This window comes from Dendrobates tinctorius, unplaced genomic scaffold (genome assembly GCF_039654945.1).
Source record: "Dendrobates tinctorius isolate UK_male_01 unplaced genomic scaffold, ASM3965494v1 ptg000241l, whole genome shotgun sequence".
NCBI classification, from domain to species: domain Eukaryota; kingdom Metazoa; phylum Chordata; class Amphibia; order Anura; family Dendrobatidae; genus Dendrobates; species Dendrobates tinctorius.
Window position 1 is genome coordinate 391413 of NW_027361908.1, and position 15412 is coordinate 406824.

At 47.3% G+C, this 15412-nt stretch overlaps 1 protein-coding gene across 1 annotated transcript in view; it reads left to right on the forward strand.

Annotated features, from left to right (window-relative positions):
* Positions 1–15412, forward strand: part of CCDC87 (coiled-coil domain containing 87) — a 107906-nt gene that overhangs the window by 61988 nt on the left and 30506 nt on the right. The window contains 3 exon segments of the mRNA XM_073556883.1: positions 6870–6986; positions 7482–7618; positions 9552–9666. Coding sequence (XP_073412984.1) covers positions 6870–6986; positions 7482–7618; positions 9552–9666 — 369 coding nt within the window.

A 15412-nucleotide genomic window follows, 5' to 3' on the forward strand; every position in this document is an offset into this window, starting at 1 on the left:
AATAGCAACTGGATACTGGGGGTGGTAACTGCGGGCCTACGACTAGAATTCTCCCGGGTTCCCCAAGATCGTTTTAAGGTCACTCCTCTTAGGTCATCCTCATCAGAACAGTCTGCCCTGGAAGCTGAAGTTCGGGATCTTTGCCATAAAAAGGTCCTAACTAAAGTTCCAGAGGAAGAAAGGGGGAAAGGTTTCTACTCCCCTTTGTTCCTGGTCCGCAAGCCAGACAGTTCCTTTAGGACCATAATAAATCTTAAATCCCTCAATGAATTCCTGGTCACACGTCCATTTAAGATGGAAACAATTAATTCAACAATAAAATTACTGTTTCAAAACTGCTTCATGGTGGTGTTAGATTTGAAAGATGCCTACTACCATATACCCATTCATGCAGATCATCAGAGTTTTCTCAGAGTGGCAGTGCAGTTAGATGGGTCAGTTCAACATTTCCAGTATGCGGCCCTCCCCTTTGGGGTGGCAGTCGCTCCCCGTGTGTTTACTAAAGTAGTAGCGGAAGTTATGGCCCATCTACGTGAATCAGACATTTTAGTAGTTCCCTACTTAGATGACTTCTTGATTGTAGGGAAAACGGCTAACCATTGTTTGCAACAGCTACAAAGGGCAAGGTCTGCCCTAGAACGGTTAGGATGGCTGCTTAACATTAAAAAATCTCGGTTACAGCCGATGAGAATCCAACAATTCTTGGGCCTCATCCTAGATTCCGAAAAACAGGAATGCCGTCTGCCCCCGGAGAAGCTGGTTCTCCTACACTATCAGGTCCTGAATGCTTCCAATAACCCGACCATGTCCCTCAGGAAAGCCATGTCCCTTCTAGGTTCACTTTCCTCCTGTATCCCGGCGGTCCAGTGGGCCCAGTTTCATTCAAGAACTCTACAGGGCGAGGTCTTAAGGCATCAAAAAATGCTTGGGGGTTACTTAGAGGGCCAGCTAACCTTGTCCCGAAACACAAGGGAGTCCCTAGAATGGTGGCTAGACGAGAATAATTTATCCAGAGGGGTTCCCTGGGAATATGACATATCCCGCATAATCACCACGGATGCTAGCCCTTCCGGTTGGGGGGCTCATATGGGGGAAATTCTGGTCCAGGGCCTATGGGAGCATCATCAGATAGAGATGTCATCCAACTTGAAAGAATTGACAGCAGTAGAGCTGGCGGCTAAAGAACTGCTTGTGTATCTACAGGGCCATCATGTGCGAGTGTTCTCCGACAATCTGGTCACCGTAGCGTATATCAACCACCAAGGCGGGACCCGTTCCAAATCCCTGATGAATGTAGCAGAACGGCTGTTCCAGCTAGCAGAGCAGCATTTCCTATCATTAACAGCTCTACATATAAAGGGGAAAACACCACGGCAGATTTCCTGAGCCGCAATCTCTTAAGGGAAGGAGAATGGTCCCTAAAAAACTCTATCTTCGACCTGATTGTACAGAAGTGGGGACTGCCAGAGATAGATCTCTTCGCCACCAAGGAAAACAGGAAAGTAAGGCAATTTTGCTCACTAAATCCCTGAGAAGACCCCCTGGCGGTAGACTCCTTGCTGATAAAGTGGGATTTCGGGCTATCCTATGCCTTCCCTCCCCTATCGCTATTACCTCTAGTGGTGAGGAAAATCAGGAGAGACAGAGCGAAAGTTATAGTGATCGCTCCGTTTTGGCCCAGGAGGGCTTGGTTCTCATGCCTCAGGACCATGTCAGTGTCCGATCCTTGGGTCCTGCCGGAGATCCCAGATCTCCTATCCCAGGGCCCAGTCTTTCATCCTCAGGTGGCTGGCCTACATCTGACGGCGTGGAGTTTGAACGGACACTGCTGAAAGATAAAGGCTTCTCCCCAGACCTGGTTGACACTCTACTTAAAAGTAGAAAGATCACTACTACCAAGATCTATGTCAGAATTTGGAAGAGATTCCTAAAGAACTCTAGAGTAGTCGCTGGGGGTTCGGCTCCTATAAATCAAATCTTAGAATTTCTTCAGAAAGGTCTAGAAATGGGGCTCTCCACTAGTACCCTCAAAGTACAAGCTTCAGCCTTGGGGGCCCTCTTTAGCTGCAACATCTCGGGTAATTACTGGGTCAGTAGATTCATCAAGGCAGCAGGTAGATCCAGGCCAGTGGTGAAGGATAGATTCATGCCATGGGACTTGAACCTAGTCCTCACAGCCATGACAGAAGCTCCATTCGAACCCATCTCATCAGCCTCTATAAAAAACCTGTCCCTCAAGGTAGCCTTCCTGGTAGCTCTAACCTCCGCTCGTAGAGTAAGCGACATCCAGGCATTATCTAGGCGTCCTCCTTATTTACAGTTTAAGGACGATAGGGTAATACTCAGACCTGACCCGGCGTACTTACCGAAGGTAGTTTCTAGCTTTCATAGAACACAGGAAATAGTCCTTCCATCCTTCCTCCCTAATCCAGCTAATGAGAAGGAAGAGAAAATACACACCTTAGATGTTAGAGAATGCCTTAAAGAATATCTGGCGGTTACTGACCCCTGGAAAAAGGAGAATGCCCTATTTATCTCCCATCAAGGTCCCAGGAAAGGCTGTAGAGTGTCAAAAAATACACTAGCTAGGTGGATTAGAGAGGCTATTTCAATTGCATACACCTCAAAGGGCAGACCGGCACCTGCAAAACTGAGGGCGCATTCCACCAGAGCCATGGCGTCCTCGTGGGCCGAGAGATCAGAAGTCTCCATTGACCAGATATGTAAGGCGGCTACTTGGTCCTCTCCGAGCACCTTTTATAATCATTATAGGCTAGACTTGGGTGCTTCCACAGACCTCTCTTTTGGTATAAGGGTACTGCAGGCTGTAGTCCCTCCCTAAAATAGTTATTACTCTCTGTAAATCTCTCAGGTGGTGCTGTCATGGACGACCGAATAAAGTCTTAGTTACTCACCGGTTAACGGTATTTTTCCGAGTCCATGACAGCACCCGTATATTCCCCCCCCTTTTGTAGTTTAAATTTGGATATGCACTTCTTTCTCTTATATGTACACTAGTAAGGAATAGTTGTATAAAAAACACTGTGTATAAATTTTGCTATTAACCATTGTGGTGCTCTGTAATCCAACTGATGCATGGGAGAGGTGCCGCCCTTTTGTATCTGTAGGTTTCCTGTTCCTGAAGGGCGGATCCCCTCTCTCAGGTGGTGCTGTCATGGACTCCGAAAAATACCGTTAACCGGTGAGTAACTAAGACTTTTTCCCCACTCTATAAATATATAAATTAACACCTGTACTCTCTCTCAATTCATTACCAGTCACACTCATGCATCAACGCCCTCCACTCTTTACCTCCCGCTCCCCTGATTTCATATTTACATGCCCCCCTTTGCCCCAATTCATTGTCATGTCCTCTCTCCCACACTTAATTCATCATCATTGCTCTCCCCCACACTCAATTCATCATTTACTCTCCCCACCCCTAATTCATCATTATTCATTCTTCCCCACCCTCAATTCATTATCATTTGCTGTTCCCCAATCCGCCAGTCTGAATTCATCATCATTTACTCTCACACACCCCAATGCATCTTCATTTGTTGTCCTCCACCCTCAATTTATCGCCATTTGCTCTCCCCATCCTCCTCAATTCATTATTTGCCCTCCCCACCCTCAATTCATCATTTGCTGACCCCCACTCCAAATTCATCATTATTTGAGCCCCCCCATCTCAATACATCACCACCAGTAAGGGCAGTAATGCCTTGATGGCGGCCCTGATTGTGCTAGCTTCAGCTTACAGCTCTCCATTGCAGGGCCGTCACCCTCAGATGTGGCACTGGACCCAACTAGCCAACTGTACGTTCTCTTGGTAGAGTCAATGCCAAATTTGCCCCTGCATTGGTTCAAATTAAAGCAAGACGGGTTAGGGCCCAATTAAACAGGCCAATAATAAGAGCGCTTGTTTCCAGTAAGCAGTCTGTTTAAACATGCCGCCAATCACTAGGGTGAGTATATTGTTTAAGCTGGCATGTTGATCCCCGGAGGATGTGCTGCCAACATGATGCTGTATGGGGACAACGATTGTGAATGACCAATAAACCAAAATCAATCCATCTAAATTGGACTTAAAGAGAACCTGTCATCAGAAACAGGCATTTTAATGGCGCTGTTATACTGATTTAATAGGTACCTTCAGTGTAGAAATCTGCAGCCTCATTGTTCCTTATTGATCATTACAATTTTGGGTGAAATAAGCTGTTCGTGCATGGTGGCAGGTATTCATATCTTCATACTGTTTAAAATTTTGCACCAGCACCTTCCTAACTGTGGCTGCGATGCACACATTTATCTTGTGGTGGGCTTCAGTTTTATTGACGCCGTGGTGGTCCATGCACAGATATAGATCTTGGATCAATGACAGGCTGAGATCTCAATCTGCGCATGCGCCGCCACCAGCACCATTTTATTGAAAACCATTGAGAGGTCAATGTGCGCACACGGCAACAATTTAAACAGTATGAAGATATGAAAGAGGCAGCTGAGGGGCCGTTGCAGAGCTGAAAACCCTACCCACAGTTCTGCCTCCATGCATGAACAGCTTATTTCACCCAAATTTCTAATCATCATTAAAAACAACCAGCCTGTGGATTCTTCCACTGAAGGTAAAAATAAAATCAGTAGGACAGCGCTTTTATAACCTTACCTTTAGTTTACAATGCCTGGTCCTTGTGACCTGTTCTCTTTAACTGTAATTTGCATGAAGTCTTACAGTAAACGTGTCGGACTGACACATTTGTGAAGGAAGTGCCCTGAGCAGTTTATTAGTTACCATAAGTTTTCAGCCTGTTGGACATTATACTATGAATTGTTATCTAACACATTCCTGACTCTCTTCAGTTTTTCCTAGTAAGGGAGTGGTAGCTGACTCATAACTGATTTACTGATATATTGTATTTAAAAAAGTCATAAACTTTCCCATGGTAATTAGTTCATCTCCAGGCAGCCAGTGAGGCTGCACAGAGCTGAATTAATTCATTCTGTAGTAGATTAAAAACACGTGACATGCACAAATGTGAACAATTCGGTCGGACAGTGTTCACACCACCCACTGACTGAAACACAAAAATAAAACACAGAATGACAAATGTGCAAAAATACTCTGCAGTAAAAAATATGACAGTAGTCAGCAAGTGCTGGTAAAAAGATGATAACAAATACAGGGTATTTAGTTGATACTTTTTTTGCAAAAAATGTATACCAAGCCACTCCACCTCGTCACGGTAACCCTTAACGGAGCAGTCCCTATCTAATGTAAAGAGCCGTCTTACACCACGTGCCCACACTAGGAAGCGCCTGTCTGAATCCTGTTCATTTAGACACTGTTCATATGTTCAGGTTTTAAATGCATTAGATAGGGACTGCTCCGTTAAGGGTTACCGTGACGAGGTGGAGTGACTTGGTATACATTTTTTGCAAAAAACGTATCGACTAAATACCCTGTATTTGTTATCATTTTTTACCAGCACTTGCTGATTACTGTCATATTTTTCACTGCAGGGTATTTTTGCACATTTGTCATTCTGTGTTTTCTTTTTGTGATATATTGTATTTGTACACTAATCTTTTTTCATTTTGTTCAAAAAACTTTGAACACTATAATCCACATTTAAAAGAAGGCCTATATTTTCTGCCGTAGATTATGCGGCATATTTGCTACAGATTTCACCCTTAGGCTGGAGTCACACTTAACGTATAAAAATATCGTTAGGAGCAGGCCCAGAGGTTCGAGTACCACGATAGCCGGTACCAAGAGGGGCGGCTCTTTTGAGAAGCAGGAAAGCCCCTCCAAGGGACAGACAGAGCACTGGATACCAGAAATGAGCGGGAAAGGAAAGGACTGGAGTAGGACTGTGGGCGAGGACCACGTAACAATAGGATGAGCAGGACACGGGAGACAGGACTGGAGCAGGACTGCAGGTGAGGTTCACAAAACAACAGGAGACAGGACCGGAGTAGGACTGCAGCCAAGAACCACGGAACAACAGGACGGAGCAGGACACGGGAGACAGGACTGGAGCAGGACAGCAGGCGAGGACAACGGAACAGGACGGAGCAGGACACTGGAGACAGGACTGCAAGAGAGGACCATGGAACAACAGGAGATAGGACCGGAGTAGGACTGCAGGCGGGGAGCACTGGCAGCAGGTCGGAGCACGGGCACCAGGACGGAGCAGGGACACAGGAGACAGGACCGGAGTAGGGACTGCAGGCACACAAGCAAGGAAGAGTGTGTGAACACCAGAGACTTTGAGTAGTGGGCCTAATGTGCTATGAACACAAAGATCAGGCGCCTCCATTACAGGAGGGTGGTCTGATATACCCAGGTATCGCCTTCCATTGGTCCGGCGGTGCTTCCGGGTCAGGGCACCACCGGAGCTCAAGGAGGAGGAGGGAGCCGCGGCCTACGGTGCATGCGCATAGCGTGCAGTGACGCCATCGGCCGCGGACCAGTCAGAGCAGGATGCCGCGGCTGTCGGCCGGAGAGACGCTGCGGTGCTGGAGCGGGGAGGTGAGTATAAGGAGGCGCGACGGCGGCTGTGACAGTAAGAAACATGGAAATGTACAGGCTGGTTTTCAACATATTATTTTTTTTTTTTAATCAAAAAATCATACCATGGTCCTGATAAGAAAATGGCGCATGCAAGAACAGTATATGGGTCCTTTACAGTCCAATAGCTCATCATAATGCACAATTCCACAGAACTGAAGGTAAAAGTGGGTCGACTCACCTCTTGGGCCCCTGTGAGGCCACACAGATTGTACCAATGGACATCCACCCCTGCTTGATAACCTCAAAGATTTAAATGTGTGATTTTCAAAGCTGAAAGAGCAGTTTTTCATTACAGATTGAGGCCGCTACTGTGAGGAGATTGGACGGAAACCTTTATGTTGGACAAGAACTTCAGGAAGTCTATACAGAACTCACTAAGAATGTTTCCACAGATCACCTGAGATTTGACCAGGTATTTCAATTATGTTATGTGACTGTATAAACATCATCAAATCGAGCCGGTATGGAGAAATTCTAAGCATTTAAATCCCAAGCTTAGGGATATGTCAAACTTTTCACTCCTTCCCCCTTTCATGTACTCTTCCACACTCTGTCCAGTTCACAAGGTGATGTGGTAAAAATGGAACTGTTTGCAGGTATGATTTGCCGTTTCTTTGCATCAGAAAAGTCAAGTAAAGCTGTTTTGTTATAGTTTACTGTGCACAGTGAATAATGTGCACACTACAATGTGATGATCTATATTTAATCCAAGGCTGAGTGCACACAATCATCTGTAAATTTGTCTTTTGTCACTGTAGATAACACTTCATACATTAATATTATTTCTCTTACAAGACTATGTAGCAGCTCACGAAAGGAATCGCCAAATTTCCCTCCTTCTGCCTCCAGATTGTTGTCTCTGTGCATGCTATGCCTGCCTGATTTTTCTTCTATTTTCGCATTTAAGGATTTAGATTTTGAACCCTTTGCAACAAATGTGGATATTTCCGTATATGCAGCTTCCTCAACACTGACTAAAAAGATGGGTCAGCGTGTAATTAACAAGGAACTGGACTCTCTGGGTTCCAGCGATAAGTGTGAAAGGTAAAGTCTTAAGGTGCTCTTTATGCCATCTCCCTACCTACCATATACTGTTTTTGTACACTTGTTCTCAATAGGGAGTAAGGTGCTGTCCGATAACTCTGTTGACAGCTTATATTACCTTAGAATAAAAGAGTCAGACACTGAAATTCAGCATGCCTAATACTTTTTTTTACTACTGACCTACAGTACTGTGCAAGTAGAAGTGCAAAAAATGCTGCAAAGTAAGAATACTTTAAAAAATGAAGTGAATAGGATATTTTTTCTTACAAACTGCAAAGTGAATGGACTGATGAGAAATGTAAGCTAAATCAACATTTGGTGTGACCGCCCTTTGACTACTAAATAGCATCAAAGTATCAATTCTTTTAGATACAGTTGTACACAGTTTTTGAAGGAAATTGGCAGGGAGGTTATTCTAAACATCTTGGCAGGGAGGTTATTCTAAACATCTTGTAGAACTAACCACAGATCTTCTGTGGATGGGGGTTTATGCAAATCTTCCTGTCTTTTCATGTAATCCCAGACAATTATATGATGACGAGATTAGGGCTCTGTAGGGGCCATATCATCACTTCCAAGACTCTTAATTCTGAAAATAGTTCTTATTGACATTGGTTGTATGTTTGAAACAAACCAGACACCTCCCTGATGGTATTGCATGAAAGATAAGTATCTGCCTTTATTTCTCAGCATTAAGGACACTGTTAACCCTGATCAAGTCCCCAACTCTATTGTAGACCAAAACGTGTAATGAACCTCCACCATGCTTTACTGTTGCTTGCAGACACTTATTTTTCTACCTCTTTTCCCTCTTTGGCAAACAAACTGCCTTCTGCGTCAGACAAATATATCACATTTTGACCCTTCTATCCAGAGCACCTGCTGCCATTTTCCTGCAACCTTGTTCCTACGTTTACATGCACAGATGCGTTACTTGGCCTCATTTCCATGTCAAAGTAATGTCTTTTTGGCTGCTATTCCATGAAGACCTGTTATGGCCAGACTTTTTCAAACAGTAGTTTGGTGTAGCTGAGTTCCACTGGTTGCTGCCAGTTCTGAGCTGATGTCACTGCTGGACATCTACCGATATCGAAAGGAAGTACAGTAAATATGATGCGTCTTTCATCTTCTACACTAAATTTCCATGGCTGACCACTGCAACATCAGTCCTCAGCGTTGCCTCATTTTATGGTATCTGAGAAATGCAGGCAGATATTTATTATGTGATAGCATCAGAAGGTTTTGCATCCTACATCCACAAAAACCTGTGGTTAGTTCTCCCAAGATGTTTGGAACAACCGCCCTACCCAGTTTCTTCCAAAACTGTGTGCAAGTGTACCAAGAATAATTGATTCTTTGATCCAGTTTTGAAGGCAAAGGGTGGTCACATCAAATATATTAATTTGAGTTTAGATTTCCCTTTTGATCACTCACTTTGCATTTTGTTAATTGATAAAAATAACATATTAACACTTCTATTTATTAAAGCATTGTTACTTTACAATATTTTTCCATACCAGCCTAAAACTTTTGCACAGTACTGTATGGGCTCATACTCACATGCGAGAAACTCGGACGAGTCTCGCATGCACTCGGATCAGAGCTTTCAACTGCATGTATTTCTATGCGGCAAGCTCCGATCTGAGTGGCGGCGGCAGTGCCGGGTATTGACATGCAAGACTCGTCCGAGTTTCTCTCATGTGAGTATGAGCCCTATGTCAGGGAAAACACAGAATGCTCCTATAAGGAAAAGCTCTTGGCGAGTTGCATTAAAATTGTCAGGCTCAATTGTCTTTTCAGGCTCAAATATTTTGTAACTTGCTCATCTATGTACCTATATTGAGCAGAGATTAATATTTGCGTTAAATGGTTAGTCTATGCTGTAAAAGAACAGAACCAATTATGTCTATCATTGTCCCTGTCCTTTTGGTAGTGTGGTCCAGCACATACCTACTGATAAAGATGCTTCCAGAATGTGCAATTCCTGGCTTGTTTGGTGGAAGTCTATCGTTAACACTGATGACTATATGAAGTATATCTCCACACAGGTATGTAAAATGTGTCTAAAAGTAATAGCACAAAGATAAAAAGGTTAGTTATTGAGACAAATCTGGTAGTTACACACAAAGGATAGGCTATTTACATCTGTAGAGCTCGTATATACAGCAGCAATGATCAGCTTCCTATATAGGCTGTATAGTTAATAATTTGAATCCGTTTTAGAAAACACCATGGAAAGTAATTAAATTCAATACTAACTGCTGGTTTTATTTTAAACACTTACAATTTGCTAATTATTATGTTCTCTATCGACCCCATATATGTGCATGCTCGGCTCAGTTGGGCATGCATATGTGCTGAATAGGGAAAGGGGAATAAGTTGCTGCCAGACACTTCTCGCTGTGACTATTTCCCCTAACAACCAAAGGACTTTGCATGTTTAAAAGGGCATTGTACTTTTTAGTAACTTATTTTTACTTAATAAACAACGCCCTAAAAAGTAATTCTTCAAATTGTTTCAATTAAAAATGTCAATGATTTAGCCCTTAAAAAACTCTCTAAAGTGCTGGCCACTCGGGGCGGCACTTATTCTTAATTTGCTGTCCATCTAACTAATGTAACCATATAGGCAATGGAGGGCATAGTTGTAAATAGATGCAGAGGTATCAGGCATGCAATTTTAAAGCAGCATTCAATAATAAAGTGCATAGTGCAACCAATATAAGCCTAAGTATATCATTGCACAGCCTGAGACATCACCATCAAATGCAGGGAAGGAAAAGAAGGGGGCCATAATTATTTCAATGCATTACATACAATGCTGATCATATAATATCTTGCAACCTGAAGAAGCCACAGCGAAACGCGCGTCGGGGCACTTGCGCTCAGGTTGGCCTCTGACATGGGTAAGGATAGAATAGGATAATCATCTGGGTGGTGATAGGCGTTGTAACGTTCCGCACTGTCTGTGGACGGGGATTACTCACTTTGCAGGTCTTTTAGGTAAACGCTCAGGGCTTAAACGGGTCTATTTGGTTTATTATTTAGACAGTTCCAACAGCCATCACACTGTCTGTTAAACCGAATACAGTCTCTCACTTAGTAATACTTCTAACTGACCCCACTCAGTATAATACACGGTTGTCAAGACCGTTACCTGTTGGATCGCCACACAGGTTTTCGAATCCCTCTTATACTCAGAGGTATCCGATTAAATATCAGTTCACACATAGTCTCTTTCTGACCCCGGTCAGTATCACATGGTTTTCAAAACCCTTACCTGTTGGCCACGCAGGTTCTCGGATCCCTCTTATCCGCAGAGGTATCCTGTAAATCCTTCTCACTGACCCCAGTCAGTATCACGCGGTTTTCAAGACCGTCAGCTCCTTTTGGCTCTGACTCGCTGGCACGGCTTCCCCAGGCTATATGACGTCCGAGCCTGGAGCATGGGAGCTCTGTTCAGGCTGACAGACTCCTAACACTCTCTCTCACAAGTGCTACACACCTTCCTTAGATAGCTGTAACCACTCCCAGTTACCTATAACCTATCACATGATCATGACCTCATCACAGGTCCTCCAAATTCACAACCACACACATATCTTCAGGCAAAATGGGGTACAGTAAGCCCCCCTCACCACGGAGTGAGGTACATGGGTAGCCAGACCCTCCCAACTCTCATAGCTACCCGTAGCCCGGACCCAAATGTGAACAACAACTACTTAAAAATTTTACGTACACTTAAGAAAATACTCCGGGCTACATCACAGGGAGCTGCCATCCCTGTGATACATACCTCCTGTTATCCATGTGACCACCAGTCACACCACAGCATTTATGGCTGATCTGCATTTACTATTTATTATTAAAAGAGGATATTGATGCAGGATATTATATGATCAGCATTGTATGTAATGCATTGAAATAATTTTGGCCCCCTTCTTTTCCTTCCCTGCATTTGATGGTGACATCTCAGGCTGTGCACTGATATACTTCGGCTTATATTGGTGGCACTATGCACTTTATTATTGAACTAGCTATGAACCCATTCTACGCCCGGGTGGCCAGCATTTTTATTGGTACATGGTCTCCTATCCTGGTATGTGCTGCCCCCGTCCTATCCTGGTATGCATGGTCCCCTCACCCCCCAATCCTGGTATGTATGATCCCCTCACCCCCCAATCCTGGTATGTATGATCCCCTCACCCCCCAATCTTGGTATGTATGGTCCCCCAACCCCTAGTCCTGGTATGTATGGTCCCCTCACTCCCCTATCCTGGTATGCATGGTCCCCCTCACCCCCCCATCCTGGTATGCATGGTCTTCTCACCCCCCAATCCTGGTATGCATGGTACCCCCTCACTCCCCTATCCTGGTATGCATGGTCCCCCTCACCCCCCCCTTTCCTGGTATGCATGGTCCCCTCACCCCCCAATCCTGGTATGCATGGTCCCCTCGCCCCCATTTCCTTGTATGCATGGTCCTCTCACCCCCCTTTCCTGGTATGCATGGTCCTCTCGCCCCCCCTATCTTGGTATGCATGGTCCTCTCGCCCCCCCCCCCCCATCCTGGTATGCATGGTCCTCTTGCCCCCCCCATCCTGGTATGCATGGTCCTCTTGCCCCCCCCTATCCTGTTATGCATGGTCCCCGAGCCGCCCTATCCTGGTATGCATGGTCCCCTCACCCCCCTATCCTGATATGCATGGTCCTCTCACCCCCCTATCCTGATATGCATGGTCCTCTCACCCCCCTATCCTAATATGCATGGTCCTCTCACCCCCCCTATCCTGGTATGCATGGTTCCCGACCCCCCTATCCTGGTATGCATGGTCCCTGGACCCCCCCTATCCTGTATGCATGGTCCCCTGAACCCCGGTATGCATGGTCCCCTCACCCCCCCCGATCCTGTAATGCATGGTCTCCTCACCCCCCAATCCTGGTATGCATGGTCCCCTCACCCCCCAATCCTGGTATGTATGGTCCCCTCACCCCCGGTATGCATGGTCCTTTCGCCCCCCTCCCCATCCTGGTATGTATGGTCCACTCACCCCCCCTATCCTGGTATGCATGGTCCCCTCGCCCCCTTTCCTTGTATGCATGGTCCTCTCACCCCCCTTTCCTGGTATGCATGGTCCTTTCACCCCCCTTTCCTGGTATGCATGGTCCCCTCACCCCCCTTTCCTGGTATGCATGGTCCTCTCACCCCCCCTATCTTGGTATGCACGGTTCCCTCGCCCCCCCCCCCATCCTGGTATGCATGGTCCTCCCGCCCCCCCCCCCCCCTATCCTGGTATGCATGGTCCTCTTGCCTCCCCTATCCTGTTATGCATGGTCCCCGAGCCGCCCTATCCTGGTATGCATGGTCCCCTCACCCCCCTATCCTGGAATGCATGGTCCCCTCACCCCCCTATCCTGATATGCATGGTCCTCTCACCCCCCTATCCTGGTATGCATGGTCCCCGAACCCCCCTATCCTGTATGCATGGTCCCCGAACCCCGGTATGCATGGTCCCCTCACCCCCCTATCCTGGAATGCATGGTCCCCTCACCCCCCTATCCTGGTATGCATGGTTCCCGACCCCCCAATCCTGGTATGTATGGTCCCATCACCCCCGGTATGCATGGTCCTTTCGCCCCCCCCCCCATCCTGGTATGTATGGTCCTCTCACCCCCCCTATCCTGGTATGCATGGTACCCCTCATCTCCCAATCCTGGCATGCATGGCCCCCTCAGCCCCCCATCCTGGTATGCATGGAACCTCTCATCCCCAAATTCTGGTATGCATGGTCCCCTCACCCCCCTATCCTGGTATACATGGTCCCCTCACCCCCTAATCCTGGTATACGTGGTCCCCTCGCCCCCCCCCCTTTCCTGGTATGCATGGTCCCCTCACCCCTCCTATCCTGGTATGCATGGTCCCCTCACCCCCCCTTTCCTGGTATGCATGGTCCTCTCACCCCACCTTTCCTGGTATGCATGGTCCCCTCGCCCTCCTTTCCTGGTATGCATGGTCCCCCTCATCCCCCTATCCTGGTATGCATGGTCCCCTCGCCCTCCTTTCCTGGTATGCATGGTCCCCCTCATCCCCCTATCCTGGTATGCATGGTCCCCCTCATCCCCCTATCCTGGTATGCATGGTCCCCTCACCCCCTATCCTGGTATGCATGGTCCCCTCACCCCCTATCCTGGTATGCATGGTCCCCTCACCCCCCCCTTTCCTGGTATGCATGCTCCCCATGTGTCTGCCATCAGTGTTTTTCCTGTATGGTTAAAGAAAGAAATAAAACGTCTCCTGTACTTTGCAATGTTAAACACGGACAGCACCAGCATTCCATCTGTGTGTTATACGTGTTTTTCACTGACCCATATACTTGTATTGGCCGTTTTCATCCATTTTCCCAGAAAAAAATGGATATTTCTCTGCATGTTTTAAAAACACGGACATGGGCATAACAGCATGGGTTATAATAGGTATGTGAAGGAGGCCTCAGATTGGATTTAGAGTGCTGCTCAAAGGAAATCTGTCACCAGGTTTTTCCCGTCTCCCATAACGACACACATGAGAGAGGGGATCCGCCCAGTCAGGACAGGAACCCTACTGAAGATAAAAGGGGCGGTACCTCTCCCTCGCTTCAGTTGGGTTTCCTGTCCTGACAGGGACCCGTGTACTGAAGATCATGTACCTGCCCCTCTCTCGTGCCGGCGTGGAAGAACAGGCAGGGTCCTGGGCGCCGTGCGTCGGGAGAGGGAAGCGCCGTCCGCGGGTCCCCCAGGGGCTCAGTGTCTGAGCGGGCGCAGAAGCAGCACGGCCTGGGGTCCTGGGGCTCTGCTGTGGCTGCCGCGCCGCCCTCTCCCCCTCTGCCGCATCCTGGAGCATGGAAAAAGCAGCGGGCCGCTTCCGGGTCGCGCCCCTCTGACGTCACACGCAGGGCACGCTGGGAATTGGCATGCTCGCGTGACGTCGGGAGGCGGCGCCAGGATCCAAGATGGTGGCGCCCATAGGAAAAAACGCCGTCCGGCAAGATAAGTTCCCGGCGGCATGGCAGGGGGGGGGGAGGGGCTGTGGGGTAACCGGAGGAGGCGGAGAGTGCAGTGGATCTCCCTTACATAAGGGGGATGACCACAGAAGACGCACTCATGCCCAAGGCTTCATGATGGAAGTGAGGCAAGATGAGCAGCAGCGTCAGCAGCGACAACAGCAGCGACAGCAGCGTCAGCAGCAGCAGCAAGAGCTCTCGCCAGATGCTAGGCCGGGCCGCCAGCATACCAGGAGCAGCCGGAGTGGTGGGAGCGGCAGTCGTAAACGTGACCGGCATGACTGAGACGTCCAGAAAAAACGTCACGTGTGCATCTGAGGAGCCTCCGAGATCGGTACCCCTGATTGACAGCGGTGGTGAGTGATCTACGTGAATGTCACCCTTATGGTAACGGGGTTCCTTTTTTCTCTGTTTGATCACTAGGGGTAAAGGAAGGCCAGCAGCAAAACCAAAAATAGAGAATGCGCCCTATGCAAACACCCGCTGGCAGATCAGTGGCAGAAAGACCTCTGCGCTGACTGTATAAATAAAACTATACAGGAGGAAACCCCTGATTTGGTAACCAGCCTTAAGGCGTTAATACAGCATGAGGTGAAAGGTTCCCTAAAGGCAGCCCTTAAAAAGAAGGATAAAAGAGGTCATAGAAGGGATTCTAATTCAGAGGCCTCGCCAGGGCAGAAGGGGCGGGAAAGATCCTTGTTCCCCTCCACCTTCTCTTCCTCTACTCAGTCCTCAGAATCCTCCTCGGACATCGA